Genomic DNA, 27,234 nt, shown 5'->3' on the forward strand with positions numbered 1-27,234 from the left:
GGAGAGAGGAGGGAGGGAGGAGGCGGGGGAGAGAGGAGGGAGGGAGGGAGGAGGATGCGGACGGGGTTTTTTTCCCTGACTTGAGTCCAGGTGCCATGGACCACAGGAGCATCTTCCCCAAAGCCTCTCACACTGCCTGGAACACACTGTGCCCAGAAGGCGGCAGATTTCAGAGCCCCACCTGGAGAAGGCGATCAGCAGCAGCAGCAGGAGGCACAGGTAAAGGGCGACCTGGGTGACCGAGCGCCTCTTGTCCTGACCTTCTCCAGCTCCTCTGAGAGGTTTCCAGATGAGACTTTCACACAGCGCCCTCTCGTGGCGCACGTCAAGCTTCAAGAAAACACACGGGCAGAGGAGCGCAGGGGCTCAGGTCCCTGACAGCCACACAGCACGCCCAGCGTGGGCCATGGCGGCACTGCATCAATGACAAGTGGCCACATCCCTCCCCAGGAGGGTGTCTGAACAGGTTTCTGAATGAAGGGGCCAAACACTCCTCCGTCCCTGGAGTAAAACCCCAGCCTCAGGCCCCGGAGTCCAGGCACTGCCGTCCCCCGCCCGGTTTTCTGCCACAGCCTCTGAGTGGTCTCCTGTGTCCACTCTCGCCCTCTACTCAACTTGCTTCAGCTGAGTGGCTTGTCCCAAATGCAAGTCTGACGCACTTGTGGCCTTTCAAAAACCGCTAAAGCCTCCCACCTTCCGGCCCCTGCTCCATCTTCCATTGCTGTCTCCTCGAAGCATGAACTTCCTGCACGGGCAGAACACGCCAGACTGCTACCTGCAGGCCTTGACAACGTGCACCTCTGCCTGGACACTCTGTCCTCAGCCTTCATCACCAGGATAATCGACTCATCTTCAAATCTCAGTTCAGATGGCCTTCCCCCAGGAAACTTCCCTGACCCTCGAGACTGGGTTGGCATGCCTTGTCTTAGCTTACGTTCCCCCCCCAAAGCAGAGCCTGAGGCAAGGATTGTGTTTTATGGGATATGATCCAGGGAGGCTGTGAGGGAGTGGGGAAGTGAGATGGGGAAGGGGAGGAGCCAGGACAAAGGGCATTATCAGGAAGGTGACCACTGTGGGCAGTAGCGGCTCAGTCCTGTTGGGGCCTCCAGGAGATAGTGGAGAACACAGCTCAGAGTTGTCCATCGGAGGGGGAGGCTGGTGTTTGTCCACACTCCCATCTATCATCTGCTGAGGGCTGCTTCCAGGGCCTCACTACTCAGCACATCCAGCCTGTCCCACACAGGCTTCCTCAGCTAGAGAACACCCCAGGCAGGGGCTGCTGGAACTGGGGCAACATGGGAATGCTGGCAGGGCACCGACAGCATCCCCTGCAGCCCCACCCCCATGCTCACCAGTACCTTACTCATTATGGCAACTATCCCCCGTGTCACAATGTCCCATCAGCCCAAGGGCAACTTGTGGGTCGGCACTCCTCTTATGCTCTGCCCCCAGTGCCTGGCACATACTGGGCACCAATAAATACCTGCTGACTGAATGAATCATACTCAGTGTTGCCCTTGGTCCACTGCAGATGTGCCCCAGGAGAACACGGCTCTGCCTGCCCAAGGGAAGCCTGGAGGCCCTCCACGCCGGCCAGCTCAGAAAGAAGGGTGAGCCCGAGACGGCCCACGGGCCCTGCCCCTGGCCCACGGACCACAGCCCTGGTCGTCCTCAGACTAGATTCCCCACCTCTTTCTTCTCCCCATCTCTCAGGTGGATGCCCCAGTGCATGCATCCCAGAGTCTGGTTCCTGTGGGAATCAGTCTATTCCTTCACTCTGAGGTGACAACAAAGGTGAGCTCAGAGTAGGGTATTTGAATGGTTTCTATTTCTTTGTATGTTTCTATATACTCAAAAACTCCCAAAGCAAACTGTATTGCTTTTTCAACTAAACTGTTATTTCAAGGTAATTGGCAATTCACATGTACTTATGAGAAGTGATACAGAGAGATCCTGTGTCACCCTCTGTCCAGTTGACCCCACTGGTAACATCTTGCAAAACTAGAGCATGACATCACACCAGAACACTGATGAAGGCAAGACACAGGATATTGCCATCACCCCAGGATGCCCCATGTGCCCTTGGATAGTCGCACCCACTTCTCTCCCACCTCGGCCCCTCCTAGATCCCTGGCACCCACTACTCTGTTCTCCTTTTCTATAATTTTACCACTTGAAGAATATTGTGTGGGACAACTGGATAGCCACATGCAAAAGCATGAACCTGGACCCCTACGTCATTTCACATACAAAAATTACCAAATTAGCTCAAAAGAGATCAAAGTTAACTCAAAATAGTAGATCAAAGACGTAAATGTAAGCGCTAAACTATAAATCTCTTAAGAGAAAACATAAGTAAAGCTTTGGGACCTTGGATTAGGCAATGGTTTCTTAGACGTGACCCAATGACCTAAGGCACAAGCAACCTAAGAAAAAATAGAAAACCAGACTTTATTGAACTTTAAAACTTTTGTACTGCAAAGGACACCATCAAGAAAGTGAACAGCAATCCGCAGAACAGGAGAACATATTTACAAATGATCTATCTGATAAGGATCTAGTATCCAGAATATACACAGAACACAAACTCAACAACAATAACAAATAGATAATCCGATTGAAATATAGGCAATGGGTTTAAACAGACATTTCTCCAAAGAAGATCTACAAATAGCCAATAAGCACAAGGAAAGATGTTCAATGTCATTAGTCTTTAGGGAAATACAAATCAAAACCACAACGAGATACCACTTCACATCCACAAAGATGGCTACAATCAAAACATCAGATAACAAGGGTTCGCGAGACTGTGGAGAAATTCTAACCCTCAGGCCTTGGGGATAGAAAATCCAAAATGGGCAGTTTTCCACTGTGGAACGCTGAGGCAGCTCCTCACAGTGTTCAACAGAGCTGCCATATGACCCAGCATTGCTACGTACATTCCTGAGAGAAATGAAAGCACGCCCACATACAAACTCATACACAAATGATCAAAGCAGCACTAGTCACAATAGCCAAAAAGTGGAAACCACCAAAAGGTCTGCCAACTGATGATGGATAAACACAACATGGTCCAGCCATATCGTGGAATATTACTCAGCCATGAAAAGGAGTGAAGCACTGAGACACGCTATAGTAGGGGTGAACCTTGAAAACATGGTGCTAAGTGAAAGAAGCCAGACACAAAAGACCATGGATGATAGGACTACATTTAGACGAAATGTCCAGAATAGGAAAAGTCAGAAAGTAGGTTAGTGGTTTCCAGGGGCTGAGGGAGAAGGCAAGGAGGAGTGACTGCTTAACAGGTTCAGGGTTTCTTTAGGAGGCGACAGAAAACGTCTAGAATTAGACAGTGGTGATGGTTGCACAACCTTGCAAATATAGTAAAAACCGCTGAATCATACACTTTCGAAAGGTGAATTTTATGGTATGTGAGTGACATCTCAACTTAAAAACCTCACTCACGTACAATTCTATGCTACTTAAAGTGAGACCCCCTGACACAGCTGCTAAAACCATTTCAGGACCTTGCGCAGTGGGTCTGCCGTCCTCGCAGAGGAAAGAGAAACCGAGGATCAGCCCCTCCACAGGCACCAGAGGTAGAGAGCAAGGCCTTCCCCCACAAAGGAAAATCAGAGGTTATCTTTAAAAACGTGGCCAGCTTAGAGTTTCACAAATAACATTTATTGACCACACTCCCCCCAGAATCTCACCCGCATTCACAGCAGCTCCGCTACAACCAAGAGTCACCCGATGATAAAGAATTCAGATTGGATCTCGGCTGTTAACCTGATCTTAGACAACAGTGGCTGTCACAGATCCTCCTGATCTGACGGCTTCCGGGAAAGACCTCAATTGTGACTGACGGCTTTGTTGATGTTCTCGACAGGAGCTGAAGATTCCAGCTTCAAACTCAGAAAAACTCGCTGGAAAGCAAAGAGAAAGGCAGTTAGCAGGAACTGTCCCCTGGGCCGAGACCACGCTGCCCTGGCAGGGCCTGTTGGGGAACCTCCGTGGGGTGGGGATGGGGGTGCCCCCACAGTGGTGGGGGATGTCATCCTGGTCCCCAGTACATGCCGTCCCTGAGGAGCCCAGACAGGACAGGGGTTCAGTGAGGCGACACCAGGGCGCAGTCTTAGCTGGCTCCCTCTCCAGCTGTGGGACCTCGGGCGAGCCCCTCAGCCCCTCAGGGCCCACTTCTCCTTCTGGAGAGTCCCAGCTTTGCAGGGCTATGAAAGGAATCGGATGAAATGAAGGCTACGACAAGTCCAGTCAAGAAGGCAAGTGCCTGACTCAGTGTCTGCTCTTCGGGGCTCCCTGTCGGAAGGCTCTGAGCTCGCCTGCTCTTCTGAGCCCTCTGCAGCACTAGCAGGTCTCTGCCAGGCCAGCAGAGGGGCAGCTGGTGGCTTCTCCTGAGATAAGCTGGTCAAGAAGTTTGGGAGATCTCACAGGGCACCCGGCATACACCCGAGCCAGGCAAGATATTTCTCCTAAGCAGCTGGTTGGGGCCTGCACCTCCGCCCTAAGAGCCTGGCTCAGAAGGAAACACCTCCTATGAAATCATCGGCAATTTTCCTTTTGGCCTATCCTGACCCTCTACTTAACATGTACCATCTACAGTCAAGTGTCTTATTTGCTCTTCTCAGAGTGGGTACAGGGGAATCCAACTAAATTTGACATCCAGTTGGCAAATATACAAAGAAAGGTGAATCTTCATGAAAAGCAGAGATGGAAAATCTCAGGATGCTGCCCTATTGCTGTTCACAGATCAGGGAAAGCTGACGGACCCCACCGGCCCCTTCCGGGACGCACTCGCCCTAGAGAGGCTGCGGCCTAGGGCCACGTCAGCACTCGTACGCAGAGGTGCATCATGGTGTGGTTTGTATTGCCAGGGAGTCAGAGCAACATCAGCGCCCAACACTAGGAGAATGGGCGAGCAGAACGCAAGGGAGAGGGACTTCCACTTCTGGCCATGAGGGGTGACAGACAGAGCTAACCTTTCGCAGTGAACAATTAGAAAACTGGGCAAAAGACACCTACAACTGTTCAGATACTAGACATTTTCTAGACCATTCCTCTTACAATTGTGTGGAGGAGACAATTAAAAAGCAAACAAGGGGCCAGCTCCGTGGCCGAGTGGTTAAGTTCGCGCGCTCCGCTGCAGCGGCCCAGGGTTCGGATCCTGGGCACGGACATGACACCGCTCATCAGGCCACGTTGAGGCGGCGTCCCACATGCCACAACTAGAAGGACCTGCAACTAAGGTATACAACTATGTACCGGGGGGGCGGGTGGGGGGGGGGGGGGGAAATAAAACAGAAAAAAAAAAAGAAAAAAGAAAAGAAAAAGAAGATTGGCAACCGTTGTTAGCCCAGGTGCCAATCCTTAAAAAAAAAAAAGCAAACAAGACAATCTATGCAAATTTGAATTATGTACATTCGATACACATCGGCATATCTTCTATTTACACGTGTGTGTGTGTGTTTACATGCATCTACATTTAGGGTGATGGAAAGAACTGAGCAGGAAGCACTGACAGGTGATGAGGGAGGGGCAGACTGGGGACTTGGAGGAGAATAAAGGAAGCAGCCAGGTAAGGGGAGGCCCTGCCATGACCTTGGGGTGACCTTGGAGGCCTAGTGGGGAGGGTATGAGGGGGCCTCCAGGTGAGAATCACGGGGCCTGGACAGGCTCGTGCATTCCAGGCAGGGAAGGGCTTTCCAAGTGGAGCCTCAATGGCTGGGGCCTGGCAAGAGGCAGCAGGTCCCCACGCCCGAGGGTGTGCTCAACCCCAGAGGGCTGGCTGAGCAAGCTGTCTCTAAGATCCACTTTCAACCCCTACATGACAGAAATTTACAGAAATTGGGACGGGTCTTCTTTTAGGGGCAGGGCAATTGTAGAACTTGGGAACAGCGATGAGCTGAAGAAAGGTGGACAGGCTCCAGATGCCCAGCTCCCCCCATCAACTCTGACCTCTCTAGATTGCTCTTCCAGTCCGTTTGCTGGGATAAGAAGATATGTATGTCGGGAATGAGCAAGAGTCTGGACAATGATAACCACATTAAGAGCAATCATGGCCGCACCCACCTCTCACCATTCTGTTGAATTACAACCAAGATCTCCCACATTCTTGACTCCACTGAACCCTGCCAGCCCCTGGATGAAGCAGACAAGGGAATGACACCGGCCCAGGGCTTCCACTGCCCCCAGCCCACACCTGCTCACCGAATGGCCACCATGACCCTCAGGACGGCCTGGAGGAGAGTCAGGAGGCTGAGGCTGAGGGGCAGGAGAGGCAGCAGAGAGGCTGGGGGGCTTCCTCCCCTCCCCAGGGCCATCGGCTCATCCTGGTAAAGGGCCTGCAGGTGCTGCCACTTGAGGAGGACGTGCCTGTCGCAGCAGATCCGCCAGCGGTTGTACCGGAAGCACAAGTCCAGGAGGGTTTCTAGGCAGAGAAAGCAAAACAAGCCCCAGACAGGGTGTGGGTACACGGTGACTCCCGAGTCTGTACACACAGGAGCACTCTCCAGAGCCCAGGGCAGAATGGCATGGTTAAAAGCAGGTCACCATCCAGGGGGTGTGGACGCTGACCCGACGTTCATGAAGACGAAGAGAACACCGGTGTTTGTTTATTTCCAGGGTGATCAGGGGGCCTTGTGGCTGTGCTCTGAGTCTTTATCTTTAGAGTTGCACACTGAAATATTTATGGGTGAAAGGATGTGATATGTAGCTGGGGTTGCTCCACATTAAATCCTTTTCTTTATTTTCCAGGGTGTGGTGGATGGGGTGAGTGAAGCTCAGATGAAACCAGATTGGCTTGAAGCTGAGTGATGGGAACACGGGGTTTGGTGGGGTATTTGAAATGTCCCATAACCAAAAGTCATCACCGACCACAACCACAAATGGGATGCCAACGTGTCCCTTTCCTAGACACTCTGTAGCTTTTGTGAGACCTGCTTTGGTCAACTTGTGACTCTCTTGATATAGTATCACTTACTTATTTTTATTACACTATTAACATGCTACTACTATAAAATGTACACTCTAATTATACTAATATAAAAATGCACTATTAACATAAAACATAATATATTTTCCTTATAACAATTCTACTGCAAAAGCATAGAGAAAAAAAAGCACATGAGCCCCCTCTTTACAAGGAAAATACAAGATCAGAAATATGGATCTTCTCTTCAAAAAGGAAATCAGGGGGTTGGCCTGGTGGCATAGTGGTTAAGTTCGCGCGCTCCACTTTGGCGGCCCGGGGTTCACAGATTTGGATCCCGGGCGCAGATCTAGTACCGATCATCAAGCCATGCTGTGGCAGTGTCCCCCATAAGACAGTGGAAGACTGGCACAGATGTTAGCTCAGTGACAATCTTCCTCAAGCAAAAAGAGGAGGATTGGCAACGGATGTTAGCTCAGTGACATCTTCCTCACACACACACAAAGAAGGCAATCAGCTGGATTTGAGGCCATGGGAAATGTCTCATATTTTCAAATCATTCTGTGTGAAGCTCGAGAAGAGAAGGACCCTGACTCTCCTGGTCCCAGGAGAGACTCGCGCTCCCAGTCCTGTCCTGTGAACACCTGCGGGGCTGGAACGGGTTTGAGGCTCCGAACATTATTAATATAAATTTGCCTGAACTATAAAACAATGACTGGAGTAAAGTTTAATACTGGTTTTTAACAACGTATCAGTTGATGCCTACGATTCAACAATAAACTGAGCTTTCAGCTTTCCTTAAAGATGCAGAGTATTCAAAGCCAAAAACAACTAATGAAAATAAACCCAGAAATGTGTGACTATCAGTTAGGAGAGCAGCTTCTCCTACTGTTCTCATCCCACTGCTGAGTGTTTTTTAACAAAGTGACCTCTGGCTCTTGGACCTGAAAGCTGAGCCACTGTCCTGCTTTCTGTTCTGTTCCTTATGCACCGGCCCCAGGCTCTCTCGACCCACCCTCTTCCCCACAGGTCCCCCGTGACTGTCAGCTCACACACACTCTGCCCAACCTTCATCTACCGACACACAGGGCTTTGTCTTTGTAAATTTATATTAATGGAGTCCTATCATATGGGCTCCAGGTCGCAATGTGTCTGGGTGTCCATTTTGTGTCCCTGACAGCTGTGTACTCTACGTGGCAGGTGCCACATTTCAAATCCACGCCCACTTATGTCCATCCTCCCACTGAGAGACGCTTCTGTTGCTTCCTGTACTTTGCCAAAGAACTCAGTGCTGCAGACAAGCGTATGTGTGGGAGTGTCCACAGATGTTACCCAGATGTAGGCTTGCTGGATTAAAGATCACACACATTATAATTTGATAGAAACCTCCAAATTGCCCGCCACCAAAACTGTGACAATTTATGCTGCTCCTAATTGTGTTACTTTTATACTCAGGAAAAAAATAAAGTCGTGCGTCACTTAATGATGGGGATATGTTCTGAGAAATGTGTCATGAGGTGATTTCGTCGTTGTGTGAACATCAGAGTGCACTTACACACACCTAGATGGTATAGCCAACTGCACACCTAGGCTATGTGGTACTAATCTTGTGGGACCACTGCCGTTGACTGAGACGTCATTACGCAGCGCATGACTGTGTGTATCTTCTGCAGCCCGAAGAGGTGGGCGTGTTGGGTGGCTGCCATGCATTTCCCCAGCGCTCTCCCACCCAGCCCTGCACCCCTTGGCTCTGGGCAGGCCGTTCAAATCACCCGCCTATCACAGGAACCCTGGTGTCAGTCATCCAGCCTCTCGGTGTCGTCCATTTCCTCCTTCACAGACCCGGTCGAGCAGTACTCACTATGCAGAGTCTGACCACCACACGCCAAGAAGGACACATGAGACAAGCCCACAAAACATGCCCACCCCTTTGCTCACAGACAACACAGAGAAAGCAGGCATGTCAGCCATCAGCGTGGGAAAGCACCTTCAAAAGCAAGTCAACCCACTCATTTCAGAGACAATGAAACTAACAGTCAGGGTGGAGATGCCACCTCCTAGTACACTATGACATAAGTACAGGAATATATATATATATATACTGGGTCACAAATATAAAAATATATGAATATACTTTGTCATGAATATATGCTGCATCATGAACAAATGGTTACGTATGCACTATGTCATAAATATATGAATATATGTATATACCAGGTCACAAACATGAATGTATGAATATACTGTAAATGAAGATATGCACAAATATAGTGTCATGAACATATAACGTGTTATGAATATATGAATGTAGGAATATGTACTATGTCACGAATACAGGAATATCTATGTGTATAGAACACACGCACACATACTATGTCATGAATTATAGAAAATTAGAGCTTAAAAAAAACACTTTAGATACCATCTAACTCCAGGTTGCTAACCGGCTTCATCCAGAAAGCCAATGCTGATAGACTGGTAGAGTCTGAGGCTTCTCTGGGTTCATGGGGGAGAGATGGTGGGTGATTAGTGATGCCCGGCGACTGCAAGGGTGGGAGAAGTGGTCTGTGGCTGTCTTTGTGAGACAGACGGCTGGGGATGAGAGAAGCATCCCCATCACCATCGTGATCTTCATGAGACCCCTCCTTCCTTAGGGAGAGAGAGAGGATGAGACACGTGTACACTGAGTTACCTTGGACGCCTTGAAAACTCTGCTGCCTTCTCACCACCTATAAGAAAGAACGTGGGCAAAATGTGTCAGCCCCAGTGATCCACCAAGAGGGAGGCCTGTGGTTGGGCCTGGAAACCTCCTGAGAGGGTCTATGGCCAGCTCAGAATGCAAGTAATGGTCTCCTTTTAAAGGGCCTCTGGGTCTTAATTCTGGAGACAGTTTGCTCCTCGATGACAGAAAACCAGCAACTGGAAAGTGAGTGAGATGGAAGGAAGCCTCTAACTTCCAGCCAGGACACTGGAAGCACGGGAGAGAAGGGGCCCCGGGGCTGAGGAGATGACACCGGGCCCACTAGCCCCCGCAGCTGCCACCCAAGAACCCAGAGCTATGGAGGCGGCCAGACAGAGCCAAAGAGCAAGGACAGAAACTCTAAGCACGGTCCTTCCCCGCACCCTCCCTCCACGCCTGCCAGCGCTGGGGGCTGTAAGTGCAGGAGGCTCAGACTGGGAGAGAGCTGGGTGACGGAGGAGGGGAGGGAAGGAGGAGGAAGGGAGGTGAGTGAGGTGGAGAAGTGGAGAGAGGAGGAGGAGGCAGGCGAGGAGAAGGGGGCAGCTGAGACGGGTGCCCTCTTCAAAGAGCAGTGTACCACCTTCCCAACAGCCACCAGGACACCTGAGCTGGTCCTCCCCACACACCGCTCACCTCCTGCACTCTGCTGCCTTCGGCCATGGCTTCCAGAGGACCCCCCACACACACCAATGGAGGCCACGGCAGGAAAGAACCCAGCACCCTTCCCCCTCCTGTCGGGTCCCTCCGCAGGGCCACCCCCCACTCTCAGGCCTCGCTGCTGTAGGAACCTCCGTCTTACCTTCTTGGGAGATCTCAGGGCCTGGGGCACCCAGTAGGGCATCGCAGCCTGATCCCTAGGCACTGGGAGGCGGCCCCCAAAGTGGTGGCACAGGCAGAGGCACGACTTGGTGGTTTTGGGGATACAAAACTGCACCATCTTTTGGATCTAACGGAGGAAGGGAAGAGAAGGTCCAAAGGGAGATGGAGCCACACCCCAGACAACTTAGTGTGGGAGACAGGGCCCTGGGGACCTCCTCTTCTACATTCCTCCCACAAGCACACCCCAACCTCCTGGCTGAGGGAGCACGGTCTCTCCCTCACGACATTCCCAGGGGCGGGCGGCACGAGGACCTGGTGGTCCGCCTGCCCTTATTACCCAACGCCTGCACCTCTGCAGGCAGATGTGGCACCGTGGCAAGACACACAGTCTGAGGCGGGAGACCTGGCTCTGTCCTGAGCCCGGCAGCCTCCAGGAGCAACCCTTGGGCACAACTTTAGCCTCTCTGAGTCTCAGCGTCCTTGGCTATAAAGAGGGCTCTGCCAGCATTTTGACAACATTGGTCAGAGTCTAAAATGGACTGTTATTGATCCAGCAATTCTACTCCTGGGACTGTATCCTAGGAGGACACGGGTGTGTTTGCAAAACAACGTAAGCACAAGGTCACTCATCACAGCACTGGCTGTAGTGACTGAACAGCCTGAATGCCCGTCAATAAGGGACAATCAATGACGGGACAGGAGACAAGAGGAAATAGGGTGGCCTTTAGAAAGAACAAGGTGGACCTCTCTGTCCTGACATGGGATGAACGCAGAGACACGATGTTAAGTGGGAAATGCAGCCTCGTGAGTACGGTATGCTACCATCTGCATTTTTGTTTATTTATTTATTAATAATATAAGCTCATTCTTTACTTTTTATTCTTATTCATTTATTTATTTTTTGAGCAAGATTAGCCCTGAGCTAACATCTACTGCCAATGCTCCCCTCTTTGCTGAGGAAGACTGGCCCTGAGCTAACCTCTGTGCCCATCTTCTACTTTATATGTAAGACGCCTGCCACAGCATGGTTTGCCAAGTGGTGCCATGTCTGCACCCGGGATCCGAACTGGCGAACCCCGGGACGCCAAAGCAGAACGTGTGCACTTAACTGCTGCACCACCGGGCCGGCCCCTGCATTTTTAAAGGAAAGAATATATGTGCAATTTTCCTTGTATATGAATTATGGGGGGTCACACTCTTGCCCCAATTCTTCACTCCTCCCCGTGGCTTTGCCCTTTGCCCTGTCACTCTGCAGTTCCTTCCAGGAGAGGGACAGGGTGGAGCCCACCCCTTGACTTTAGTTAGATCATGTGCTGGCCTGGCAATAAAATAAAGAGGAAGTGACAGCAGCTGGTTCCGGGCCAGGCCGAAGGGGCCTTGCAGGTTTCCAGCTGCTCTTGCATCTCTGCCAAGGCTACGAGGAGACCACGCCTGGGCCAGGACCCCTGCCTCGAGACCAGGGACACGTGGAGGCAAGCTGCCCAGCAGAGCGCCCTCAGACTCAGGAGCAACGGCAGCGACTGCGGTTTCAAGCTGGGTGTTTGGGCAACTTGTGGTCCATCACTAGTGAAAGAACACACACGGAAACCTCCAGAAGGACACGCAAGGAAGCCTTGGGGGGAGGGGCTGGGCAACAGGAGAGGGAGAATCAGGCTTGCGATGCCTCCTTCTACTGCTGCGACTTGCCAGCAGGTGCTCATGTCCCACATTCTAAGAAATAATAACGACTTTTGAGTGGACGCTCTGCCAGGAGAACTGGACTACAGCATGTGTGTGAATGTGCCACAAAGCACAGACGGCCCTGCAGGCAGAGGGGATGTGAAGGCTCAGACAAAGCAGGAGTCCCAAGGCCTGGAGACCCCAGGGACCCCGTCCACCTCTGTGCCTCTTGCCGCCAGGGCACGGGGCACCTCCCACCTGCAGCCCTTTGCCCCGCAGACAAGCAGCTGGCCAGTTCTACCCAGTCCGCCAGCACCTGCTACACGTGTTCTCCACGGCCGGCACCGCGCCGGGGCAGACGAGACCCCGGCCCGCCCATGGCAGCTCACGAGGAAGCACCGTCCAACGTGAGAGAATAAACGCCGGGAGGTGGGGAACAGAGGGGCTGGGCGAACATCAGGGCGATGAGGCTGTCCGAGAAAGGGCCACTGAGCCAGGTGGCGGAGGTGGGAGAGCAGCAGGTGCCGGTTTGAGGCCTCCAAGGATGCGGGTAACAGGACTAGCTGCACCGGGCAGACCTCACGGGTTACTCACGCAGCAATCATTTCCTCCCTCTGGTTAAAACAACCCAATTTTGCCCATGGGGCAAAGAGCTCAGTCCCAAGGGACCAGCATGAGCCAGTCAGGGCTTTGCCAGGAAGGGGTCTGGGGGTGAGGACAAAGAGATGGAAGAGAGTCAGCTGGGGCTCTGGGAATGTTTTATCCCCGATAAGAAAGAGAGGATGGGAGAGCAAGCCTTCTATGCCGCCTGAAAAAGGACGACCTTGGAAACACTCAGTTTCTGCCATGTGCATCACAGTGAAGAAAGAAACCCATAGCCACCATCTGGAGACACTAAAGGTGACAGCACCAACACTCTGAGCAGAAGGATGAAGAGTCTGGGACCTTGAAGACATTGTTAAGCCATAAACCAACCCTGGAGACTCCTCTCCCTCCCAAAGACCCTGGCAGAAACCACCGCCCATCAGTCTCTTTTCACCTGAGCCTCACCCCTCCCTCTGATGGAACAGGAGGCCAGGGGCAAGTGGAAAAGGGGCTGGAGAACCAAGCAGGGGCAAGATCGGGAAGGGCCCCAGGAGTCATGTCAGGGAGTCTGGGCCATATTCCAAGGGAAATGGGGAGCCACGGGGGAGTGACAGGACCCAATCCATGGTTTTCAAAGCTCACCAGCAGTCGGAAATGGACAGTGAGAGCTAGAGAGGGTGGAGGCAGGGAAACCAGCTGGGAGGCTGGGGCTGTCACCACGATGGGACGTGCTGGGTACCCTGACTTCTATGTTCCTTCCATCCTGCTCAGGGTCATCTCCTCCCTGATGCCCAGCAGCACAACTCAGTGAAGCGAGTCCTGGACCCAGACCAGAGCCCTGGGCTCTAATCCCCGATCTGCTGAGGACTGACCGTGTGACCTTCGATAAGCCCCTCTTCCTCACTGGACCTCAGTTTGCCCACCTGCTAAAGAGGATGATACTACTTACCCTGCCTGACTTTCAAATGACACAATGACCACCAGGAGGGACTGAGGCTATCATCACTGCCTAGAACACTGTGACTCAGTCACCCTGATGCCACTGACCCCTTGGAGAGTCCATTACAAAACAAGAAATGAGAGATTCGACATTCTATAATCACTGCAGAGTCTACTGACATCAAAAGGGTAATAAGAGAAGACTATGAACTATATTATGCCAACAAATTCAACAACACTGATGCAATGCACATTCTAACTCTTGAAGTTCACTCAAGAAGAAATGGATGACCTGAATGGCTGTGTCCACGAAGAAAATGACATCTGTAGTTAAAAACCTTTCCACACAGGAAGCTGCAGCCCCACAGGGCTTCACTGGCAAATTCGACCAAATGCTCAAGGAAGAAATAACACCAATTCTATGCAACTTCTTCCAGAAAACTGAAAATGAGGGAATACTTCCCCACTCACTCTACAAATCCAGCATTAATAGCACATCTAAGTGGGGTTTATCCTAGGAAAGGTTGGCTTAACTTTTGAGAACCAATCAATGCAATTCATCGTATCAAGGCAAAAAAGAAAAACCATATGATGATTTCATTAGGTACAGGAAAAATTCAACATTCATTTCTGATAAAAACTCTCAGCAAACTAGGAATAGCAGGGAACTTCCTCGGCCTGATAAAAGGCATGTAAATTTACAGCTAACGTCATGCTTAATGGTGAAAACCAGAATGCTGTCCTCTAAGATTAGGAAAAAGACAAGGCTGTCTGTCTCCCCACTCTATTCAACAGTGTACTGGAAGTTCTAGCCAGTGTATTAGGCAAGAAAAATAAATACAAGGCATCCAGATTGGAAAGGAAGAAATAAAACCATTTCTATCTGCAGATGAAAATCTGATGGAATCTATAAAAAAGAGGTGTTAGAATAAATGAGTTTAGTAATATTGTGCAATACAAAATCAAAATACAAAAATCAATGGTAGTTCTGAATACTAGCAATGAGCAATCAGAAACTGAATTTAAAAAACAGTGATCAAAAATATGAAATAGTTATGAATAAATATGACAAAAGATATGAAAAACCTGTACACTAAAAACCACAAAATATTACTGAGAGATATTAAAGAAGATCTATATAAATACAGATATTACCATGTTCATGGGTCAGAAAACTCAATATTGTTAGGAAGACAATCCTCTTCAAATTGATCTAGATAGATGATCCCAATTGAAATCTCAGTAGAACATTTTGGTAGAAATTGACAAACTGACTCTAAAATTCACATGGAAATGCAAAGACCCTAGAATCATGAACTTTGAAAAAGAAAAGCAACATTGGAGAACTAATGTTACCTGATTTCCAGACTTTTCTTAAAGCCACAGTAATCAAGACAGTTGGCACTGGCATGAAGATAGATGAGCAGAGCAGAATACAGATCAGAAACAGACCCAAACATATATGGATAACTGATTTTTAACAAAGGTGCAAAGGCAAGTCAGTGGAGAAAGGATGATCTTTACAACCCATGACGTTAGAACAACTGGACATCCACATGCAAAAAAATGAACTTCAATCCGTATCATACACATATCTTGTATATGGCCATATCATGTCATACACAAAAATTAACTTAAAATGGGCCAAAGATCTAACATAAACTGCAAACCATAAAACTTCTAGAAGAAAACATAGGAGAAACACCTCTGACCTTGGGTTAGGTGAAGCCTTCTTAGAAATGCTTAGAAAGCATGACCAATGCTGTGCTGGGGACCGGCACATCTAAGCAAGATCCAGAAAAGATCAAATTGATATATTAGACTTCATCAAATCTTAAAACTTCTGCTCTTTGAAAGACACTAATAAGAGAATAAAAAGACAAGACAAAGACATGGAGAAACCATTTTCAAGTTGAATATCTGATAAAGAACTTGTATCCAGAATATACAAAGAACTCTCAAACCTTGGTAATAAAAAAAAATACCCAATAGGGGCCGGCCCCGTGGCTGAGTGGTTAAGTTCGCGCTCCACCGTAGGTGGCCCAGGGTTTCATCAGTTCGAATCCTGGGCGCGGACATGGCACCACTCATTGAGCCACGCTGAGGCGGCGTCCCACATACCAAAGCTAGAAGGACCCACAACTAAGAACATACAACTATGTGCCTGGGGGCTTTGGGGAGAAAAAGGAAAAAAATAAAATCTTTTAAAAAAAATACCCAATTTCCCTAAATGGGCAAAATATTTGAATGGACACATATCAAGTAAGATATGCAGATGATAAAAGCATATGAAGAGACCCTCAACATCATTAGTTGTTATGGAAATACAAATTAAAACCACAATGAGATACACACCTATTAAGATAGCCAAAATTAAAAAGATTGACCAAAGCAAGTGTTAGTGAAGATGTGGAGGAACCGGAACTTCACCCACTACTGGAGGAAATGCAAAATGTACAACCACTTTGGAAAATGGCTGACAGTTTCTTAAAAAGTTAAACATACACCTACCATATGATGCAGAAATTCCATTCCTAGGTATGTGGCCAAGAAAAATGAAGGTGTGGTCACACAAACACTTCTACACAAATGTTCATAGCAGCTTTATTTGTAGTAGACAAAACTGGAAATGCTCCAAATGTCCTTCACTGGATGAATGGATAAACGGTGGTCTATTCACACAATAGAACAACACTCAGCCCTAAAAAGGAATGAACTATGGACACACGCCACCACGTGGATGCATCTCAAAAATCACCGTGCTGAGTGAAAGAAGCCAGACAAAAAGAGTGCAAACTATATGATTCCATTTATATTAAATGCAAGGAAAGGCAAACTAATCTATAGGGACAGAAGCAGATAAGTGGTTGCCTGGACACTGCAGGGCAGACAGGGTTGGGTGGTGTTACAAAGGGGCACAAGAAAACCTTTTAGGGTTGTGGGGATGTATGTTATCTTGATTGTGGTAGTGGTTTCATGGGTGCATACATATTCAAGACTAATCAAACTGCACACTTTACATATATGCAGTTTATCATGTCAATAACATCTCCATAAATCTGGTTTAAAAAATCACAAACTGTCTCCCAGAAACTTAAAAATATCATTCACCTAATACTTATGACTCTGAGGGATGTCTGGTCCCCTGAAATTCACCCTGGACCCAGGTAAAGAACTCCCAGTTCAGGTCACCTACCTGCTTTCGGGGTCTCAGGGACAGAGGGACCCAGTAAGGCAGCACCGCCTCAGCCCTGGGCACCGGCAGACGGCCCCCGAATTTGGTCTGGCACTCACAGCAGACGGCCTCTTGGAGAATAGTGCTGGGGACAGGGCACATCTGAGCAAGAGCCAGAAAAGAGAGTTGAAGGTGATGCTGCATTTACAATGGGAGCCAAGGAGCTCTCTAGAATACTAAGTCAATGCTCAGAGGAAGCCTGGGTTGAGACAGGGCATCCGGGAGCAGGGACAGCGGCCTCAGCTCCTGCAGCTCAGAAAGAGCCAGGCTACCACGGCTGCCCCGTGACCCTCCAAAGTCGTTTAGAGGGGGACCACTAGAGCATGCAGACCAGGTGGCTGGGATTCGTGACAATTACCGTGCACAAATCTCAGGTTCCCCCTCTGAAAATGGGGAAATACACCCGGCTCTAGTGGGGACATGACTGCCCTTTTTGTGGTTATCTGTGTCAATCTGCATACAGGGCTTCCACATCCATCTGATGTGGTCCCCATCGCACCCACAGACAGGAAGGAGGGGAAGTCATCCTCGCCAGGGGCAGATGAAGAAGCTGATGCCCACTGCGGGTACACTAAGGGGCCGCGTTGGTTCTCCCAGGCCGCCTGAATCCCTGTCTCAAGGTGTCATGAGGAGTTGGGTGAGAGGAGGCAGCGGGTGAGGCCATATAGAGATTTTGCGAGCTCAGTGATGGCCCCTGCAACCACAGACTCCTGTGTCTGACACGTTCTCTCATGAGACGCTCCTTCTGGACCCACATTCTCTGCTCTCCCCACCCCACAGGGGCGTGTCAGGGCATGTCAGCATAGTGGAGGGTCTGCTTTCCTTACCACACGATCTGTGAGACACACTTCTTTCCTAAAGGTTTGAAATGTGCTCTTCCTAGAAAAAAAGAACAAGAAGGCTTAGAAAGTTCTGGGCTTTGTGTAAACTGGGGGGGCAGGGGTGCTAAGGTGAGGGTCTGGGCCAGCCTTCTTGGAACTGACCCATATCATTAAATCCCAGGGGTAGAAGGGGTCATCCTTCTGAGGCCAAGAGGAGGCAGGAAGTGATGACAGAAGCAGTGTGTGCAAGCTCCCAGATGTCAGACTGCTGTGGAATCCTGCATTCCCAAATCTACTTGCTTCTGGCACACTCCAGCTAAACTTGTGCTAGGCCCTTCAGGAACATCCAACCTGACGAGAACCTTCCAAGACGTGGAGCTGCCAACCACATCATCTAAGATGCTTCATCAGACGCCCCAAGCTTACTTGCAATACTAAAGAGAAATGTTCTGAAAACTGTACATTTAATGAAACTCCTGGTATAAAAACCCGGGTGCTTTGTCTCTGGGATGACAAAACATTTGAGGCTAAACAGACCGTTACTGTTCCCCACTCTCCCCCCCAACAAACTGCTACAAGGTCGGTCATATGGAGAGTGTCCAGAGGGCATGAATCCAACACCAAGCGAAGCCTGGTGGCCCTGACGGCGATGTGTCAAAGTGCTTTGTAACATGCAAACTGGAAGAGTGGGACGTTTTTGTTTCATTGTTATAACAATCATGATTATTGCAGCTTCATTACAGCAACAGCTTCAGGTCAATGAGCTCAACCCTCCCAGCTGATGCCTGAACACAGTAATGACAGCTTTGCTGTTTGGGGGGTCAGGGGGTTGGGGAGGGACACTCATCCCAGCCCACTGAGTCCAAGCGGGTGCGAATCCCCCACTCCGCGCCCAAAGCCAAGGCCCAGCTCCTCTCAGATATCGGCTCAGAATGGTGTCCTAACTCAAGTCGGCCCAAGGAAACTCATTCTGGGGCTCAGGGCTGAAATTACTAGGAAAGAGAATCTCCTTTTCTGTTGAGGTTGTAAGCTTCCAGAGGTCTTGGTGGTCATCTTGCCTCCGGGAGGGAAGCCAGCACACAGGAAAGCAAACTGAGAAATGGAAGCAGTCCTTGACCCCAGTCCTTGAGCATCCGGATACATCCATGCCTGAAGACCCGCCCCAGACATTCTCAGTAAAACAATAAATTGTCCTTTGTGCTTATGTCGATGCAGGTGTGGTCCCTGTCCTATGTGGTACAAGCTACTACTGGGACCGGGGTTCACAAGCTCTCCCAGGTGATTCGGGGGCACTGGGGCTCCCCCAGGTGTGGTGTCCCCGGCCCGGCCTGCGAGACTCGGGGACGCACTTGCCCGTCACGACGCGCTCGGAGTGCGAGTGAGCGCTGACAGACCAAGCGGGCACCGGAGGGCTCCCGGAAGTGCCCGCCGCGGCTCAAATAAGGTCGTGGTGATGGTGGTGACGATGACCATGGTGACGAGAGGGACGAAAGCCGGGGCTGGCTCCCACGCGCGCCACTCGTACGCTAAGGAGCGCTCTCAAACCCAAGCAAGGCGCCGACCCCCGAAGCTCCTCCCCTTCCGCTCGCCCCACTCCGAGATCGGGCCCTTCCGCTTCTGCTCTCACGGCCCCGCCCCGCTGATTGGTCCGCGCTCAGCCAATCAGACGCTCCCTTCTAGGCATGTGCACTTAGCTGGCGGCTGATTGGCCCCTGGATGCACAGGCCTCGGGGTCGCGGGTCAGCGGGTCAGCAGGGCTGGATAGACCTGAAGCGGAGCGCAGGAGAAACCCGGCGCAGGAGACTCCTCGCGCGGTTCTCCCGCAGTCGGCCCCGGAAGCTGCCCTCCCCCGAGCCGGGAAACCCACTCACCATTTCCGACGGGTGGGCCTGCGGGGCCGCAGGGCGCGCCAGCCGGGGCCTCGGTCCCCTGGAAGGAGAGAAAGAGGTGGGTCCGCTTCCCCGCTGCCGTGCGGTGGCGGGACGGCGGCTCGGGGCCGGTTTCGGAAAGGACAGAGCACCTCTGAATATCGCACGCCGTGCTGGGGACGCACTTGTGTTTAAAGTCGTTGGTTGTGTTTCGGAAATGCAGATCTAACTGGGCGATCCGCATTGCACTGCTAAATCTGCAACCCGACCGATGGGCTCACAGTGTGACTTTTAGAGAAATGCGTGGGTCTTGAGCAACGTGGGGTTTAAAAGGCCACGGAATTCAAAACCGCTGTCCTCCAGAGGGTCCCAGTGCTGTTTGAACTCTCTGGCCTGTCTTCCTCTGCCTCTTAGTCTCCCCTTCCTCCACCCTCGCTCCTGCCGCGCGCACGTGTGCGCTCGGGACAGTTGCTGAAATGCAGAGGCCTTAAGTCTTCACATTTTCCTAAAACGAAATGCTTTCTGCCTATGTTCCTTTACTTTATCACAAACTCCAAATTGTATTTCTTGGAATGAGTTAGTCCTCACTTCTCAGTATTTTTATGCTGACTTTAATACTGTCGATTAATATCGATATCTGTCCAAACCATCGTAAGCAGCTCTAGCCCTAATGGGCGGGTGACACCTCAGTGTGCTACGTTCTAGTCATGGACAGACAGGCCCTGCTCGGGTTTCTTGGCTCCGTTATTTAACTGCGGTCATGACCAAGGAAGGTCATGACCTATGAACAGGGTTGAGCTTCCAGCCAGTACACACATGCATGCTCTCCTGGCCGGCAGCCCTGTTGATGGGGCAGTGCCCATATCATATTAGCTGGTGAATATTTCAGACGCCACCCCCTGTATATGCGTGTGCATAAATAACGTCATCACTGGTCTCTTAATAGCTAATGACAAAATTATCTGGGAATTTCGCCATTAGCCTAGCATTTTATTTATGGCTGTCTCACCTCTACCCGCTGTGGAGCTCTCTTGGCTTCCCTGCCTTCTCCATTATCCCTCTGAGCCCAGTGGAATATCGCTGTAGTGTAGAAGACAGGCTTGTGCCCCTGTGGAAGCTCGGGTCCTCACCACTGGGACACTGCCTTGCCATTTCATGTCAAGAATAGCTCATCATGATCCCCATCCCCCCCAAGAAATTAAAAGGAGTAACTAAAATTAAAAGGACTAACAATACCAAGTTTACCAAGGATGTGGCACCTGGAACCCTCATACATTGCTCATGAAATTGATACAACCATATTAGCAAACCGTTTGGCAGTATTTACAAAACCTAAACATATGAATACCCTGTGACCAAGCTATTCCTCATGTGGGTATACACCCAACAGAAATGAGAGCTTATGTCCACCAGAAGACATGGACAAAAAGATCCACAGCAACTTTCTTCTAGCAGTTCCAAACTAGAAATGACCCAAATGTCCATCCATAGGAGGAAAGATTTTAAAAAGAATTTATGGCATATTCACATAGAGGAACACTACATGATGATAAGAAAGAACACACAACCACAATCCACAACAATGTGCACAAAGCACACAGATAAGCCAGACCCCAAAGCATGCGTATGATTCCATGTGTACAGTGTTCAAAGCCAGGAGGGCAAACCCATCACCTCCAGGGCTGGGGATCCAAAGGAGCCCCGCTCCCTGCCGCAGTGTCAGAGTGACAAGGCCCAATCCCAGTGCTGGCCCTACCTCTTACTGTGTGGATCAGGCACATCCAAAAGGAAGCCTGAGAAGAGGAGAGAAGACAGCCTGAAAAGCGCTTGAGAGGCAGGCACGGAGTGAACAGTTGCAGGTCAGCTGTCACTACATGAGTGTGGCAGAATCATTTTTTCCCTTTCCCTTCCCACTTCATGCAGAGGTTGGCTCGCTGCCACTGCCTCAGGGTAGGGAATTGGGACCAGCAAAGCCTGTGGCTGCCAAGTCTGCCTGGCTTTTGTTTCCAGGGCCTCCAGGTAGGGGAAGGGGGAGCAGAGCAACAGCTCTCAGTCCCGGAGTTGTGGTGCAGTTGTGCAGTGGGTTCACCAACCAAGGGTCCCTGGCTGAGAGGTGAGTGGGGCTTGCGTTTAGCCTGCACTCCGCTGGCCACATCACACACTCGGGCCTGGGCCTGCGCCTGCTCAGAGGGGCCACCTTATATCACTTACCCAGGAGCACACTGGGCTGCTGGTGGTGCTGCAAGGGCCTGACAGCTGAGCAGCAGGAGCCACCAGACTAGAGGGAACCATCCGACCTGGCTAGACAAGGATGGAGAAGAGGCAGGCCGTGGAGCCAGTTGCAGCCAGCACCTCTCCATCCCCCTGGCAACGCTCTCACATGCTGATGGCTGCCAGTGCCTGATGACTGGTCACCAGAGACTCTCCTGACTCATGTCTGGGGGCAGGTCAGGAGTGCGAGGGAAGAATGCCCTTGAGAGCAGCCCTCAGCAGTGACAGGAAGGTGGATGTATCCCAGCTTCTACACTGCAGGCGGGACAACTCGGGTATGCTCCACACTGTCGCCCCTCGTCTGCACAAGACTGAGCCCCAGCTTGCTGCCCCTCTTGATGATTCCCCTTGTACTGGTCCCTCGCTCCCCACCTCACCCCCTACCTGCCTACCTGTGTTTCCGTGATCATCTCGCCAATATAACCTACCTGCAGATTCTCATCTTGGGGTCGGCTTTCGGGGGAACCACAACCAAGACAGCCCCTTCCCGCCTCCCCCCCAACTGTCGCCTGCAGCCTGGAGGGGTTTGTCACAAAGCCTCATGCTGCCTGCCATCTGTGCCATAGCCTGGGACAGAGCCCAGAGCCAGGGCCAGCTGTGCCCTCGGAGAGCTGGTGGCACAGGTGGAATCCCGCCGGTCACCCCTGCGTGTGGTGAGGGTGGCAGGCTGCAGCAGCATGAGGCCGAGTGAGTGCTAACGAAAGCTTTTAAGAACCCTGGGCAGATGCAGGGAAAGGAGCAGGACGCAGGGCAGCAGGCAAGGCTGATGTCAGGCTTTGGAACACCAGGACGGGGTGTGGGATGTTCTTTCTCAGCCCCTTGTTCCAGACTCTCGGTTTCCCAAAGATTTGAACCTCCTTGCAGAGGGAAAAGAAAGGAGCCTGCCATCCGCTGCAAACAAGGACTTGACCCCACAGTTAGGAGCTGTCATTGACCCTCTCCAGGCATTGGGAAGGCTGGGGTTAGGGACAGATTGGGGACACCTCTGTGCAACTTGACAGAGCTGGCTGCTGAGACAAAGAGCCCAGTGCCCCCCCCAAGAGGTGGGTCACAGCCCAGCCCCTAAGGCCCTGTGGGTGAACAGAGAGCAGGGGAGAGGCCATCCTGCAGAAAGGACACTGTCCTGAGTGTTACCCCAGCCACCACACAGCACTGCCCCGAGGGCCACGTCTGGAGGACTGCCACTAACATTCATCTACACCTTGCCGCCTCCATATCTTTGAGAATGTTACTACGAAAGCACGTACTGCTAAAAGAAGTTGTGATTTTTTGAAGTTGGCTTGTTATTTCAGGATAACCTTGCCTAATTGACCTGTGACAGACATTTGAAAGGAGTTCTACAAATCTAGCTCCTGTAGGTTAAGTAAAAATGTGATTTTTAGGGGCCGGCCCCCTGGCTAACTGGTTAAGTTTGTGTGCTCCGCTTTGGCGGCCCAGGGTTTTGCTGGTTCGGATCCTGGGCATGGATGTGGCACCGCTCATCAGGCCATGCTGAGACGGCGTCCCACATAGCACAAGCAGAAGGACCTACAACTAGAATATAAAACTATATGTACTGGGTTGGGGGGGCTTTGGGGAGAAGAAAAATAATAAATAAAAGAAGATTGGCAACAGATGTTAGCTCAGGTGCCAATCTTAAAAAAAAAAGATTTTTAAAATCTAAGAACTGTGATTTTTAGATTTTCGTGTCCCTCATCTCTCAGGTTGAGCAAGGTCACTCAGGTTGAGCAGTCCCTTCCCAGCCCGGGTGACACCAGGCGCTGCTGACTTGTGTCATTGTGTTGTGTGTGAACGGCACCTCAACACAGGACTCTCACTTCACCCCATCGAGGGCCCTGCATTAGGTTACCAGTCCCCTGGTGGACGTCATCCCGTGCGACTCTGCTGCCCTAAACCTTACCTTTACCTCCTGGGGTCACAGGCTTCATTCTTGCCCTTATGCTCCCCACCTCTCCGACAGTGACATTCTAGCGTTCCCTCTTCCATAAGCTGTGTAACATCAGCATCTTGGCCTCTCTTCCCTTCTTCACTGTGTCTTGCGATCTGCCAGGGAACACAGTGCCATTGTCACTGTCATCCTCACCATCGTCAGAGTCCTACGAAAGGGCTCTGCCCAAGCCAGCCAGCCAGGCTCTGGGAGTGTCTGTTCATTTCCAAATGCCTGTCACCATCTCAGCCCCGCCCCCCAGGGCACCCAGCACCCACATCCTAGTGCTTTCCCTGAGATCCCCGAAGCGTCCTCTAGGACAAGAGGGCTTCCATGCCTGTGTGCTGCGCTGGTGCGCCCTGGGAAAGCTGGCTTCCAATAGAACTGTGGAACGTTGGCAACGGGAGAAGCTCCATGGCGACAAGGCCATCCACCAGGCTCAGGCAGCCTCCGGGGTCAGCTCCCAGTCTGGGATCCTGCAGGGAGCCTAAGAAGGACAGGAATTGGGTGTAGGTCCTCGCCGGCCTCCCAGGCCTGGTCCATGGGGGTGCGCACAGTGGCTCTCTGGACGACTTGCCTGCAGAAGGGCCGGCCTGCCCGTCCGCTCAGGGCTCAGGGCTCCCTTCTCTACCGTCTGAGCCAGCATCCGCACACCTCTTGTCCACTGAGTGGTCACAGCAGCTCTGTGAGGTGGGCTTCAGGCCTGAGCCACTAGCAGGTGGAGCCCCCTAGCCACCGTTTGGGCCAGTGCACACAGAGGCCAGAGCAGAATCAGCTCTAAGGCCCAGCTCTTCTCTTTTGTTCCCCCCACCCCAGTCTAGTCGTCCATGACTCCTCACTCAGGCTCTGGTCACTTCCCAGGCCATGTCAATTCTAACAGAACCCCTGCAGCAGCCTCCTGCGGGGACCTCCCACCTGCGCCTTCCTCGCTTACAACCCATCTCAACAGGGCAGCCGAGCCATCTCCTGAGCCTGCTCAGAAGTCTAGGGGCTCCCAGGGGGCTCAGAGGGCAAGCCCTGGTCCTCACTCTATCCACAGGGCACTGTGTGATCTGTGCCTGTGTGAATACAAGCACACACGTGTGCACATGCGCACAGACCCACACAAATGCACACAGTACATATCAACAGTGTACCTGTGGTACTAAAATTTCATGGAAAGTATTAGGAAAAAAAAGTCTAAAAAGACTCCTTAGAGGGAGATGATAATGAAAAAGAAGGCTGAGAAGCACTGCTGAATGAAAGAAGCCAGACTAAAAAAGCTACATACTGTACTATTCCGTTTATTTGACATTCCAGAAAAAGCAAAACTATAGGGATGGAGAACAGATCAGGGGTGGCTGGGGGGCGGATGACAGCCATGAAGGGGCAGCATCAGGGATTTTGAGGGTGACGGAACATTCTATATCTTGATTAAGGTGCTTGTTCACAGCTGTATGTACTGGTCAACTCAAAGAAATGTACACACACTAAAAACACAAATTATACCTCAAAAACCTAACCAAGAAAAAAAAAAAGACAGCTCAACCCTTTCTCACTAAAGTGCAAAGGACAGCTACTTGTTTAAAAAGTTCCGTGAGGGACTTTCTCAGGAATCCTCTTCCCAAGAGATGCTAGAAAAGGAGAGGTTTGTTATGCAGCAGCAGAATCCTTTGGGGAGTTGGCAAAACCATGAATGCTCAAACTCTGTCCCCAGAGATCATAGTCCAGCATGCCAGGGCTGGGCAGGCATCTCGCTCCTGCTAAGCTTCCTGGTGGCCCTGAGCCTCACGCCCCCACTCTCACCCCATGGGGAGCCATCCCACTGGCCCGAGTGGCAGACAGTGCTGCACAACAGCCATCGCCACCTCCTGACCACAAGGAGCCAGAGGAAATGCATGAGGTGAGGTGGCCCCAGTACTGGGAAGGAGCCACGACTCTGGAGCATTGCCAAGACCTGGGTCCTGGGCCCCAGCTGAGGTTCTGGGAGTGATATCCCCCCAGTTAGAGAAGGAGACGGGTGAGGACACAGCGCCTCACCTGCCATCCCGGCCCTGCAGGCGCCGGGCCAGCCGTCACCCAAGCGAGGCGCCACAGATCCACCTGTGCCCACTTCCATCTCGGCCTTGACCCTTTACTGCACTGGGGATAGACTACACCCTGATGCGACGCTGAGGGTCAAGGGGAGGCCACCTGAGCCCACGTTGGGGATGCTCCGTGCTGTAACCTGCGCAGGACTGAAACCCTGCCACTTGTTCACCGCTGTGTCCCCAGGGCTCAGCACCCTGTTTGGGGCATGGAGGTGCAGGTACTGCACTGGTTCTCCACGAGTGACTGCCCTCAGGGACACTGGCTGCGTCGAGGCGTTTGGTTGTCACGATGGAGGAGGCCAGGGATGCTGCGGGGTGCCCTACAGTGCACCTGACAGCCCCAGCACGGAATCACCCAGCCCCAAACATGGAGATGGAGGGCCCAGGGGAGAGGCCCCGCTCAAATGAGCAGCCAGGGCTCAGGACTGAGGAGCACTGCGGTCACACCTGGCTCCCCCTGAGCATCTTGGGTCTGCGGCTTGGCCTGGCCTGCAGGCACGTAAACGTGCCTACAGGGGAGAGCAGGACCATCTAGGGCTGGACCTGGCCACCTGAGCTGCTTCTTAGGCCTCCCTGTGGGGCCCCCACGCGTGTCCTGGGCGGTTTGCTGCCTCTCCCCTCTGATTCTGCTCACCGAGAAGCACCTGTTCACCCCAGGGCAGGGCAGAGCAGGGCCCGGGCATCGCACAAGAGCCGGCAGGTGTGGGAAGGGGAGTGCCAGGTGCCCACCCTCCCCCATGAACACAGCGTTTGTCCCCAGCGACTGTGCGGGGTCTGAAAACCATATTCTTGGAAGGAGCCAGAGTGGCAGCCTTCTATCACTGTTGGATTTTCAGGTCAAAATGTGGGGGTAGGTCTGAAAACTTTATGCAAGTGGCTTTTCTTTCTTTGCAGCGTTCGCCTTGCTGGCTGGGCTCACGCACAGATGCAGTGACCCTAAATCCCCACTAGAGGTCAGGCTACAAAGTCCCCTCTTGAGGGGGCGGAGGGGAGATGCCACCTACACAGCCCTCTGTGGGAAGGGACCCAGGCCGCCCTCCAGCCAGCAGCAGTGCGACACCTCAGGGACAGCGGGGCTAAGCGACCCCTCAGCTCTCCCGGCCCGTCTGGATGGGAACATGAGGTACTTTTACTTTCTATGTTAAATATTTGAATTTTTTACAAGAATATTACTTTTGTAAACAGGAAAAAAAAAAAAGATACCTCAGATCCTCAGCTGTAAGCCCAGCCACAGGGCACAGCGCCTGCCCTGTCTACCCTGCTCTCAGAGAAGGCAAACTCACCGACTTCAGCCTAAGAAAATCCACAGTGGCCCACACTCCCTCAGGGCCACCTTGTGACATGGGGATGGGGAC

The 27,234-nt window shown here is 51.5% G+C and overlaps 1 protein-coding gene across 5 annotated transcripts in view; it reads right to left on the reverse strand.

The window, feature by feature from the left end:
* The window catches only part of C13H16orf95 (chromosome 13 C16orf95 homolog), a 45,027-nt gene extending 18,249 nt beyond the window's left edge, over window positions 1-26,778 (reverse strand). The window contains exons 1-8 of one of the 5 annotated variants that reach the window (XR_006891444.1): window positions 23,784-26,778; window positions 19,616-19,673; window positions 17,751-17,802; window positions 16,885-17,025; window positions 10,486-10,632; window positions 9,639-9,675; window positions 6,226-6,445; window positions 3,714-3,926 (exon numbers count right to left, since the gene is read on the reverse strand). Coding sequence is in view for 4 of the 5 variants with exons in the window: in XM_046680892.1 (XP_046536848.1) it covers window positions 3,914-3,926; window positions 6,226-6,445; window positions 9,639-9,675; window positions 10,486-10,632; window positions 16,885-17,025; window positions 17,751-17,802; window positions 19,616-19,673; window positions 23,784-23,811 (696 nt within the window). In the remaining variant the exon portion in view is untranslated. Of the gene's footprint in view, window positions 1-2,516; window positions 3,927-6,225; window positions 6,446-9,638; window positions 9,676-10,485; window positions 10,633-16,884; window positions 17,026-17,750; window positions 17,803-17,906; window positions 19,304-19,615; window positions 19,674-23,783 lie in introns of those variants that run through there. The other 4 variants (XM_046680892.1, XM_046680895.1, XM_046680894.1 and 1 more) reach the window with 4 other exon arrangements.
* Between the last annotated feature and the right edge of the window lie 456 nt (window positions 26,779-27,234).

Source organism: Equus quagga, chromosome 13, assembly GCF_021613505.1.
Source record: "Equus quagga isolate Etosha38 chromosome 13, UCLA_HA_Equagga_1.0, whole genome shotgun sequence".
Taxonomy (NCBI): domain Eukaryota; kingdom Metazoa; phylum Chordata; class Mammalia; order Perissodactyla; family Equidae; genus Equus; species Equus quagga.